At 28.7% G+C, this 13,409-nt stretch overlaps 1 protein-coding gene across 1 annotated transcript in view; it reads left to right on the forward strand.

Moving 5' to 3' along the window:
• LOC133338905 (uncharacterized) overlaps window positions 1-13,409 on the forward strand; it is a 55,664-nt gene that overhangs the window by 7,176 nt on the left and 35,079 nt on the right. Inside the window, exons 2-4 of the mRNA XM_061547035.1 lie at window positions 407-518; window positions 6,472-6,703; window positions 6,838-7,012. Of these exons, the coding sequence (XP_061403019.1) occupies window positions 407-518; window positions 6,472-6,703; window positions 6,838-7,012 (519 nt within the window). The remainder of the gene's footprint in view (window positions 1-406; window positions 519-6,471; window positions 6,704-6,837; window positions 7,013-13,409) is intronic.

Raw genomic sequence — 13,409 nt, forward strand, 5'->3', positions numbered from 1 at the left:
CTTTGAAGGCAAAATCAAGTGCAGACCCAAACGATATACATATGTGTCCGGGTGTGTGTGTGTGTGCCTGCGTGTGAATGGCTATGGAGTTTGGCATACGAGTATACAAAACCAAAGCAATGTATATGAATTTGTTCGACTGACATATCTGCCTCTCTGGCCGCCGCCGCCGGACTGCCTGCCTGTTTGGGATTTTCTACTCTTGTTTGAGGATGGGGGAAATCTATTTGTTTTTATCTCTTTGCCGATGCTGGTGTTGTTGTTGTCGTCGTCATAGTCTTATGTTCATGTCCTTGTATTGTATCTGCTGTTGTTGTCGTTGTTTTTGTTATCCTTTGCCTTGTTGTTATATTTTTGGTGTTTTCCTTAACTACATTTTGATAACTATTGATTTTGCCATCAACACATGGTTCGAGCGTATATCGATACTGGTGATTTTATTCAACTGTATTACCCTCGGCATGTACCAGCCGTGTGTGGATGATGCCTGTGAAACGAATCGTTGCAAAATATTGCAGGTAAGTCGCATATCTCCAAGTACGTGTGTGTGAGAGTGTATTTACATGAGTATAGGTAAGTGAATTCAATTGAATTAAGATGAGTTTGGGTAAAAGATTGAAATTAAAATGATATAGACGAGTGTGTGTATGCGTAATATGTCGGTCGTGTAAATATGCCAAGGAAGTTGAAGTTTTCTTAACAGTTTGCTACGATGATTAGTTACCACCACCACCACATTAACCAAGACGAAAATTAAGTAATTTCTTGGGTTTATTTAATTGTCAGTTGGTGTGTGTGTGGGGTGTGACGTATAATTACTATTAATTCGTAGAGTCTATGGGAGCGTATGAGTGTGTGTTCATTTGTTTTAGTTTTATATTAAGTATTAATTATACGCCACACATGCCAAGTGATTTTCAAGTCAGGTGTTTTGGAAATGAAAGAATAATAAATTTATTAGGTGTTTAAATACAATATTCGTAATGAAAATTCACATCGAAGCTAATAATAGCTTAATAAACATTTGAACAATTATAACAATTCCAAAATTATAATTACAATTATTTTATGAATCATGTTTGGAATCCATTAGACATTTAAATTTTATAAAAAAAAAATAAAAATGTAGCTTCTTATGTCTGATTAATTATGTGGAAGGGGTGGCGTATAATTGTTATTATTTCCAAAGTACATCGAAGCGTATGAGTGTGTTTATTTAAGTTCTATATTAAATAGTAATTATACGCCGCACTTGCTATATGAATTGGTCATAGGTTTTGGAAGAGAATGCAAATATAATTAAGTTAATAGATTTATAGATAAAAATAAATTTGAAATGAAAATATACATCAGAGCTGTCCCAAAAAAAATTAGTAATAAAACATTAATTAAATAAAATAATAAACAAAAATATATACAAAATACATAAAAATATCTGAAAGATATTTTTGGTAACAAAAAATTTTCCAGAGGCCAGATTATAGTGATTTTCATTGAAAAGAGGATACAGCGTTCTTCTATCAAAATAACACATAGAATCCTGGGAAGATTCTCAAAAGATTTTCATAAAAAAAGACCCAGAAGGTCACTACGAAAACTATGATTTATTATGAAAAGGAGAAGATGTACAAGTCTCAAAGGACTTCTGGAAGGAGTGTTACTGATGGTTTTCCATGAAAATATGCAGCTGACATATTCTACGAAGAAAACCCCAAGAGATTTACTAAGAAAGAAATAAAGCAATAAAAACCAGGAGAGGAAGACCCATAGAAATCTTAGAAGAAACACCCTGAACACTTCTATGAAAAGTCTACCTTTTATGATATATGCAGGGAGGTCATCGAGGAAAAATAATTTAAAGAAATAAGAAACAGGCTTGGATTTTTTAAAAATATTTTTTTGAGTCTAAATATTTTTGGGGTCTAAATATAGGCGTGGATTTATTGAAAATATTTTTTGGGGTCTAAATAGAGGCGTGGATTTATTAAAATTGAAGCAATCCACTATTTTAAACAAATCAAGATTACTATGAATTGATGTAAATCTCATTAACTTAATTTATCCAACTAGATTTAAGTCTATGAATGCAACTCTAGTTTGAATTTAAAATGTATCTACAACACTGTAAATAATCTTAGAATCTTATCGATCTTTTAAGAATGTTATCGATAACGATTAACATATTTTGTAACCCAGAAAGGGTATAAAAGAGCGAAGGAAATACTAGAAGTCGCTCATTAAGCAATCTCCATTCAAACACGATACATCGTATCCATCTGATAAGATTGCTCAGAGTAAGAATAAATACCCTAAACCAACTCATTCCTCAATCTCCATTCAAACACGATACATTGCAGTATAAACTTTACATGTCCCCCAATTCATCTATATAAATTCACAGGCCCCTAAGCTCATATCTATTGACTCACAGGCCCCTCAGCTCATCTATATTCACCCAGTGCCCTCCTTTCTGTAATATAGACTCTGAGAAGACTCTATGGTTGATCAGTTGGTCTATATAAATGCCATAAATATCCACAGTCTCATTGGCCCATCGGCTTCTTTAGATAAAGTTACTGATCTTTCCACCTAATCTACACAGCCTCACTGGTCCCTTAAGTCGCCCATGTGAAATACATTCAGTTTATCAATAATTCAGCCTATCTATGTGGTTTTCCTTCCCTGTGTCGGGAATTCCTCCCAATTGTCTATAAAAAGTCCTTAAATTTCTCTATTTGAAGATTTCGCTCCCCTACCTCTAAAATTTAATTTCATTGAGGATTTAAAAAAAGAATCTCCGAAAACTTCTATGAAAACAAAAAGATCAGAACTTCTATGAAAATTAAGAAACCAAATTCTCTTATGAGACGAAAATCCAGAATCTTTTATAAAATTAAGTCACTGAGGTCTTCTGTGGAAAAGCAATTCCAGATGTCGTCTATTACAAATGAGTAGGTTTCATAAATACACATACTCTCGATTTTTCAAAAAAAAAATAGAAATTCCTTCAGAAAACACGATTTAAAATATTACTGGAAAGAAACATTGGTCTTCACAGAATTTACAAACCGTGCAATTTGTAAAGATATATTTTTTCAAAGACTAAAAACGATGACCAATAAATGGTAAAATTTTTTTTAAATATTTTATTTAAGGACCAACATTGGGTGAATTTTTCCAATTTATTTTTCTCCAGTTTGTCCCAAGTCTTTCTAAATCCTTTGTTGGCCTTCAAATAAACGTACAACCCCTTCAATATCATTCTACAAATATTTAAATTCCCGGTGTCCCTTCCCTACTCCGTATAACGTATGAGTAATTAAGATAAATTAAATATCAATCATACGTAAGCATGTATGTACCTTGTACATATCTATGTTGACATATGTAACTAAGTTTATTGCCGGAGAACAGCAGTAAAACAATTGTTATTACCGCTACTTGACTTCTACATGAGAGTGTATACGTATACGTTTGAGGGTGTGTGTGTGTGTACATGACTAACTGACTACATTATAACAGAAGATAAACATTTGTTCATTACCTCCCCCCAAAATGTTGTAGGATTTTACATGTCATTAACTAACACACTACCACACCCGTCTACCGCCTTCCCTTCCCCTCCTTTGTACACATGTCAGCATTGTCAAAATCTAAACAACATTTTCAGTTTATTTGTATCACTCTCTCCCTCATTCTCCCTCTCTTTTGGCCTGCTGTCATGAATGTTTATGGCATCCATAAGCTGTTTCTCGGATGCCATTAAAATACAATGTTTTATAGATAGAATATCAGCTAGAATCTGTTTCGTATGGATGTGTGTGTATATGTGTCGGAGTGAGTGAGAGTTTCGAAGAAGACCTGCCGTTATAACCTAAAGTATGTAACTTCATATTGCTGTTGTTGTTATTGTTGTTGCTGTTTTCTTATATTGTATATTTGAAACGTGATCTATTTGTGTTTTCTCCAAAGTCCCGTAAAAAACAAAACTTTGTACACAGTCACATACATCATGACGACTTTACGCCACTGCTTACGTGTCGCAATAATAAAAATAAAGAACGACAACAACAACAACATCTATAGCAACAATGAAATATAAATCCTGTCACTAAAATGTCATTGCGATATTTACCATTGCCATGGATATTCCTACTCCCTATGTTCAGTGTAATTATATGAATGTGTCTATGTGTGTGTGTGTGTGAGGGGAACTTTGTCACAAGTTAATTTGTAAAAAAATGACTTGCGAATATAAAATGCAATAGGCGAAGGAAAGAAAATAATGTTGTCATGTAAATGTGTGTGTGTATGTGTGAGGAGTGGGAAAGGTAGATAAGATGAATAAAGTATCCAATAACATATGTGAGACAGTGATGAGGTAATTTGGAGAAAAATAAATAAATTTAATTTTAGAAAAAATTAGGTTCTTAAAAAATATTTAATGTAGAAAAATCAAAGGTAGGACAATAAATATTCAGGATTAAAAAAAAGTAAAATATATAAATAGGTATGCTTATTTGCCAAAACAGGGCCAGCGATTTTCTTTTATTTTTTTAAAGACAAAGGAAAATGTGTGTGTATTTATTTTTAATTATATATTTTCAAAGGGCAAAGGGCCAACAAGGCTTGGAGTGGATTTTTATAACCTTCACCACACTGTCGCATTTTTGATCCGATTTGAATGTGGCACAAGTCACTTATTTGGCCCAAGGACGAACCCTATTGAAATTGAAGAAAATCGGATAAAATTTAGATATAGCTGCCATATATATTTTTGTCCGATTTAAAGTATATGGGGGCACCAAAGTCCCTATATATCTTTCGATTTGCACGAAATTTGGCATGGGGTACTAAATTAGGTCCCGAATGATGTGTGCTAAGTTTCGTGATAATCGGTTCAGATTTAGATATAGCTCCCATATATATTTTCGTCCGATTTAAGGTAAATGGGGGCACCAAAGTCCCTATATATGTTTCGATTTGCACGATTTTTGGCATAGGGTGCTGAATTGGGTCCAGAATGATGTGTGTCAAGTTTCCTGAAAATCGGTTCAGATTTATATATAGCTCCCATATATATTTTCATCCGATTTAAGGTAAATGGGGGCACCAAAGTCATTATATATCTTTCGATTTGCACGAAATTTGGCATATGGTACTGAGTTAGGTCTAGAATGATGTGAGCTAAGTTTCGTAAAAAATCCGTACAGATTTAGATATAGCTCCCATATATAGTTTCGACCGATTTTATGTGAATGGTGCACCAAAGTTCCTATATATCTTCCGATTTGCACGAAACTTGGCATATGGTACTGAGCTAGGTCTAGAATGATGTGTACAAAGTTGGTTCAGATTTAGATATAGCTCCCATATATATATTTTCTTCCCATAAGGACAAAAGAGCTTTGATTCTTGAATATATTCTCTTCAAGGACAAATGACAATGAATTCTTGACGTGGATTTTTTAAATTATTTTTTATTTTAAGGATAAAAACTTTTAAAAATATCTTTTCCAAGGACCAAAAAGGCTTGGACTATTAAATATAATTTTTCCAAGGACCCACAGGACGTGGACATTTAAAGAGAATTATTCCAAGGGCCAGCAAGGCGTGGATTTTTAATTAGAACTTTTCTAAGGTTTTCTAAATATAATTTTTCCAAGGACCTACAAGGACTTTTAAACAATTTTTCAAGACATTCAGGGACTTTAAAATAGAATTTTTGCATGGATAAAAAAACATTAAAATAATTTTTTTCCAAGAACCCATAAGGCGTGCACTTTCAAAGTGAATTTTTCCAAGGACCAACAAGGACTTCTATATATATTTTTTCAAGGATAACCGACTTTTAAATAGACATTATCTAAATTTTTTATAAATATAATTTTTCTAGGGACCAACAAGGCGTAAAATTTTAAAAATTATTTTCTTACGGACTAAGGACCAACAAATTCTGGATTTTCTGAAGCTCCACAAAATCTAAATTTTTCAAATCCCGTATTTTAAAAAAAATAGTTTCTTAAGGGCTAGGGACAAAAAAAATCATGGATTTTTACAAGAGAACTATGAACAAAAAATCCTGGATTAAAAAAAGGTATTTATAGGAACTAAGGATAAACAATCCTGGATTAAAAACCTTTTTTTAAGGACTAAGGAACAAAAAAGGGTCTTTTAAAAAAAAAATTTCATTTTAAGGGACAGCGAGTCCTGCCTTCAAAAATCAACTATTTTCAAAGCCCAATTTCTAAAAATTGTTGTTTTCAAGGACAACGAATCATTAGAGAGTTGATTTTTAAATATACTAAGGGTTTTATGTTATATGAGCGTATGATCAATATTCATTACAAAGATATGCGTATAATTGATTTCTCGCATATATTACTCATACGTCACATATTTCTTTCGATCGATTTTATTTAATCATAAAATACTCTTTATTTCGTTTTATTTTGTATTTTTTTCTCTTAGACCTTTGATGATATCATCTTTGGCTTCTTCGCCTTGGAAATGTGCATTAAAATGGTCGCCATGGGTATCTATGGCAAAACTACCTATTTGGCTGATTCCTGGAATCGTTTGGATTTTTTCATTGTCCTGGCTGGCCTACTCGAATATGTGATGCACGTGGAGAATTTGAATTTGACGGCAATACGAACGATTAGGGTATTGAGGCCACTGAGGGCCATAAATCGAATACCAAGTAAGTTGGAAGAGAACAATAAAAAAATAATAAATATATGAATTAATTAATTTTTATTTATTTTTTAATTAATTAAAAAATATTTTTAAATGATTTCCAAAATTTCCAAATATAAAAAAATTAATCACATCCAGGTATGCGTATTTTGGTAATGCTATTACTGGACACCCTACCCATGTTGGGCAATGTCTTGTTGCTGTGTTTTTTCGTCTTCTTCATATTCGGCATTATTGGGGTCCAACTGTGGGAGGGTATATTGCGGCAGCGTTGTGTCCTTGAATTGCCGAATTATGTCAAAGTGCCGGAAAAGTAAGTTGAATTAAATATTTTATTTAATATTGACTATTTTATATAATATTTTAAGACCTACTACTCATCTATAGAATTGTTTTTAAAAAATAAATTTTTAAGTTTTTATTTCGATTCTCTTTGATTTTGAAATTTTAACAACAACAATAACAGAGTTATGAAATGTATTCTATAACTATAACTACTTGTGTTTTAATTATTTTTTTGTTTCATGTGTTATTAACTAAATAAATAAATAACAAATTAAATAGCCAAAATAAGGAAATTGAACTGTGATAATGACCGAATATATAAAAATGCATTACCAAATAACACAATGATGATTAACTAGCAGTTTAGTGAAGTTATGATGGTATTCAATTCAAGTTTGCAAATGTGTATTTACTAAGAAAAAAATCCAAAACTAAAACATTGTCATTCAAATAAAATGTGTGTAATAGTCTCTTCACCCTCCCGCCCCACCCACAACTTTAAATACTCCATGGCCAAGAATAACCTGCGAATAGATCCTAGAAGAAGAAGTAGACCAACCAACCATAGCAGAAGAGGGGTCTTGTTAGTAGGGACCTTCCCCTTTTTTATTTTTAACTTTCCTCTTAGTTTTAGTTTTAAATTTTTTTCAATTTTTTCTCCCTATTTTGCTTTATTGCCAATTAAAAACCTTTCCATAGTTTAATGATTTTTTTTCGTTATGGTTCTGCTATTGCCTCTTAATTAAAAACAAAACAAAACTTAAATAAAAACTTTATTAGCTAATAAATTATTAATTTTAGTTGACATCAGTAATTTTGTGCCATTAATGAAAACAATTAAAAATTTCGTAGTAATTAAAATATAAATTTATATACAATATCAGTAGAAATCCAACAAATTAAAAAAATATTCAGTCAGTCAGTCATTTGATACTAACACCAGCAGACAGATTTCAAACAGAATACTTGCAAATACCCCAAATGGGAATAAAATTGAGAACAGAACAAATACCATTTTCATAAACCATTAACACCACAAAACCAGATATAATTTGAAAGCAAACTTTCCAACAAAATTGAAATGAAAAAAAAATAAATTAAAAGTACGAAAAATGGGGACATTTTCTAAAGAAAATATTTTCCCTACAATTCAAATACAAACAAAAATAATTTAAATAAAAAAGTGCCAAAAATTGGGACATTTTCTTCTTCTTTGGGCAATGTTAAAAAAACGAAACCCATTTCCCTAATAAATGGACCCCTTCTCTTCAGACATATGTATGTACCTCAATATACCCCTATGTATATTTTACACAAAGGACCAGTAAATTATTTCAGTCCATATTAAAAAACTTCAAAACTATTATTTCTCCAAGAAAATATACCTCACCCCGGGACCACAATCCACAGCCAAATCTTAAGTCGCTTCAATAAAATGTTTACCCGACCACAAATACCAGAAAACCATCATCTGTAATATAGTCGCTGTAAATACACACATTTAAAACTCGCCGTTATTAATCACCCCAAAAAAAATACTACTTTTCCAGTGTAAAGACTCCACAACAAATATAGTTTTGTAATTATTCACAGTGTATATATTCCAACAACAACAACAACAACAAAATACTTCACAGGCTTTCTGTGTGCTTTGCAAAGGTGTCATTGGTGGCTTTCAAATATTTAATTTTACACTACATTACATTTATTCAGAGGAAAACAAAAGTGTATAACAGTTTTTTTTCAAAGACAAGAAATGTTTGTTTATTTCCGAAACTGTTATAAACCTAATCTTAGAATATATATTTATTACTATTTTCATCAATTTTTCCTAGGAAAAACGTTTTACTAATAATTTTCAAATTTTTTTCTAAAACTGTTATACAGAAATTTTTATAACAAAAACTGTTATACAATTTTTTTCTCTAACAAATCTGTTAACTAAAACATTTTTGCAAAAAAATTCAACGGAAAACTGTTATACAAATAATTTGCACTTTTTTCTAAAACTGTTATACAGGATTTTTTAAATGAAAAAACTGTTATACAATTTTTTCTTATAAGGAAAAACTGTCATATATAGTTTTACGAAAATATTTATTTTGTTTTCCTTAGAATATTTTCTGTATCAAAAACTGTTATACACAATTTTTCCATGAAAATAATAAAAATATTTTCCATTACAATTTTGTTTAGAAACTGTTATACAGTTTTTTATAATAAAAACTGTTATGTGTGAAAAATTTTTTTTTGACAGCAAAAAATTGTTATACCAATTTTTGTATAAGAAAATTTTTTTATACACAACTGTTATAAATTTTTTTTATAACTATAGAAAAAAAGTTTTACAAATTTTTTTATATAACAATTTTAGACCACTAAAACATTTTTTTATCAAAATTTATTTCCAAAGAGAAACAAAATGATATACAAGCTTTTATAGCAAAGAAAGTGTGTGTAAATATATTTCTAAATGATCAACTTAATTTTAATATATTTTTATTAAAATTTCCACAATTATTCAAAAACTGTTATAAATAATTTAATTTTTTCTAAAACTAATAAAATATTTAAAAAAATTTTTTTTATACAAAATTTTTTAAACTGTTATACCGTTTTTTTAAAGTGTTATACAATTTTTTTTCTATAGTAAATCTTCAAACTAAAACATTTTTTGCTAAGAAAAAAAATTTGACTGTTATAAAATTTTTTATAGAGTAAATGATGTCATATACCATTTTACGTAAATGTATATTTTTTAAAAATTTCTCAACATAATTTCTGTAACAAAAACTGTAATAAGCAAATTTTTCCATAAAAATAAAAAATTACATTTTTTTCCTAAACTGTAATTCAATTTTTTCTGTGAACTAAAACTTTTTTTTTGTCAAAAAATAATCTGTAATAAAGATTTTTTAATAAGAAAAACTGCTATACAAAATGTTTTCAATAAGAAAAAAACTGTTATACAACATATTTTCAATATGAAAAATTGTTTTACAAAATGTTTTCAATAACAAGAACTGTTATACCACGTGTTCTTCTATAAGAAACCCCGTTTTGAATTAAAGAAATTGTTCTACGACATTTCCATCCAGGAACAATTGTTATATCATGGTTTTTTATATGAGAAAAACTGTTATACAAAGTATCTTCTATAAGTTATAAAATCAGTTTTCAATAAGAAAATTTGTCATATAACATTTCTTCTATATCAAACATAATTGTTATACAAAATATTTTCAATAAGAAAAACTGTTATACAATACTTCGATTCAATAAGAAAAACTGTTATACAACATTTTGTTTCTATAAGGAACCCAGTTTTGAATTGAAGAATTTTGTTATGACATTTTTTGTTATGTCATTGTTTTTATGTGAAAAAACTGTTATAATAACTCCTTTCTATAAGAAGAAAAGTGAAGTGAAGATTAAAATATTCATATTTTTAAATTAAAAAAAATGTATAACAGTTTTTCTTATAGAAGGAAGATAATTAATCACTTTTCTTCTTATAGATATGACTTTGTATAACAGTTTTTCTCACATAAAAATAATGACATAACAAAAATTTTTAGGTGAAAGTGTCGTATATTTTTTTTCAATTCAAACTGGGTTTATTTTACCGGCAAAACTGTTATACTTATCTCAGATGTTGAGAAGGATCAAATGTATTGTTGCAACTGTTATAATTTTTATATTAATTTTGAAGAAAAAAATTCAAAAATTTTTAAAGGAATAAAAACCTGTAAAGTTTTATGCACTTTCCAAGAGAAAAACGAGATATAGAAATATTTAATCCACAGAGAAGATACTAATCAGCACGTTAATGCATTAGTAAATGTGCTAACGATCACTTAAAAACCACCCCTTGACATCTTTGCAAAGCCAGAGCAAATTTGAAGCTTAACACACACCCACAGACAAGTCACAGACTGGCAACAAAAGTCATACACCCTTTGTATAGAAAAAAACCCTATCTGAAAAAACTGCAGTTCCACGTTCATATTGTTTTTGTTTTTATACAAATATATTTATATATATTTAGACGTTTCTCTGTACACTGTTTCTTTGTCTTCTTGTCTCTTCTTTGACTGTCAATTTAACAAATATTATATACTTTTACTATTCTCTGAAATTATGTTTTTGTTTTTATGGATATGGTTTTGTTGTTTATTGTTTTTGTTTACACTTTTGTTTTTTTGTTACGTTTAACTGTCATACTGTTATAATTATTATGATTATTATTGTTATTGTATACAACCAACCAACCAACCAACACTCATTGTTATTGTCTAATTTTTCTTGTGTTTCAATTTTTTATTATCAACAACAATCTAAAAAAATAAAATAAAACCAAAACAAACATAAAAACCAATAAATCAACAAAAAATACAACAAAAAACAAAAATTATGATGTCTAACCAACCACCAACTCAAATGTCATCGCGATTTTTTGTTTACAGGGAACTACCTGATGTGTACAGAGTTCGAGTCCGTGTTAACTCGTAAGATGAACAAAGATTTTGATACTATTATCGTATTATCGTAAAAAACAACAACAATCATTTTTTTACCAAAAAAAAAAAAAAGAATATCAATCAACAACAACAAAAAAATTCTTCTACTCAACTGTCATATAACTGTCTCTCACTCTCTCTCAATCTATCTAAAAGCAGTATACAAATGTTGTATATATATATCAAAAAACATCTCTATAAACTTTTTTCTCTCTCCCACTGAACTTTTGCTCTCTATATATATGTATATTTACAACTATTTATAAACGTATTAATTATTATTATATGGATATATATTTAGCTAATATTATTTAACAATATATTTTCTAATATTTTTTTTATTTTTTTTAATTTATAAAAAGAAATCTAAAATTAATATCAATTTTTTTCCATTGGTTTAAAATTTAATAACACCATCACATCTAAGTAGCAAATATTTCATTGTAAGAGAACTAGTAGTTTTTTTCAATTAACCACCTCAGACACACATATTATGTTATGTTTTTTTTTTAATTATTAGAATTTTTTTAACACCCAACATTTTCTTGTAGTCCTTAAATGTTTCTCTCTCGTCTAAACACGCCATTATTTTGTTGTTCCCCATCACCTCCCACACAATTAATGTTATAGCACATAGGCTCTTAAATTGTCAGATTCCCAATCGTTGATATAAATTGATAGCTTTTTAGATTTTCAAAATTCCATTTCATTTATTTGATGTCCACTGTAGTCTATGTTGGTATATTATTTATCTACTCTATATATTGTAAACCCCTAAAAAAGTAGTTAAGCAAAACAGTCCGTGACATTTTCAACATTACACGACACCTATTGAAACCATGAATAAGCAATAACAACGATCAGTATTAGAAGTTTTCAATAGAAGAATATATTCTGAATTTATTTTTCATTAAAAAGACCTGTTATATGCTTTTTTATCACAACTTTTCTTTAAAAAACTGTAATACACAATACTTTACCTTTAAAATATGTTCTGGTCTTCTTTGAAAAAAAAACTGTTGGTATTTTCAAATACGCTTCAGTTGTTAAATAATTTATTTTTTAAAACCAAAATTTTTATACAATATATTTTCTATAAGATACCCAATTTTTTGTTTAAGAAAATTGTTATACAATATTTTCCAAAAGAAATATTAGTTTTTTTTTGTATAAGAAAAACTGTTATACAGAAACTTTCCTAAAAACTTTACTAAAAAACTTTCCTAAAAGAAAAAGTTTGCGAAAAACTTCATTATGCAGGAAAAGCTATTACCCAAATTGTTTTGAATAAGAAAAAACTGTTATACAAAAGTTTTTCTATAATAAACTCAATTTCGTTTTGAAGAAAGTAGTTATACAACATTTTCCCAAAGGAATAATTGTTTTATACATTTGATTGTGTAAAAAAACTGTCATACAAAAACTTCCCTAAAAGAAAAAGTGTATGAAAAATTTCATTCTATAGGGAAAACTGTTATACAAAATGTTTTCAATTAGAAGAACTGTTATATAACTTTATGTTTTTTTTTATAAGAAACAAAATTTTGTATTAAAAAAATCTAATACGAAATTTGATAAATAAGAAAATCTGTTACACAACATTTCTTTCTGTATAAAAATCAGTTACGTATTTAAAAAAAAAAACAGTTTTACAAAATTTTTTCCCAAAGGAAAATTTGCTTTATTTTTTTGTGTGTAAGAATACCTGTTATACAAAATCCTTTCTAAAATAAAAAGGGTACGAAAAACTTCCTTCTATATTGAAAACTGTTATACAAAATTTTTGCAATAATAACAACTGTTATAAATTTTTTTAGAATGTTTCTTCTACAATAAACATATTTTTGTTGTTGTTATACTGCATTTTCCCCCAACGATTTTTTTATATATTTTTCTGTATAGAAA

This window comes from Musca vetustissima, unplaced genomic scaffold (assembly GCF_032173495.1).
Source record: "Musca vetustissima isolate MV318-11 ecotype Yass unplaced genomic scaffold, APGP_CSIRO_Mvet_v1 utg704, whole genome shotgun sequence".
Classification (NCBI taxonomy): domain Eukaryota; kingdom Metazoa; phylum Arthropoda; class Insecta; order Diptera; family Muscidae; genus Musca; species Musca vetustissima.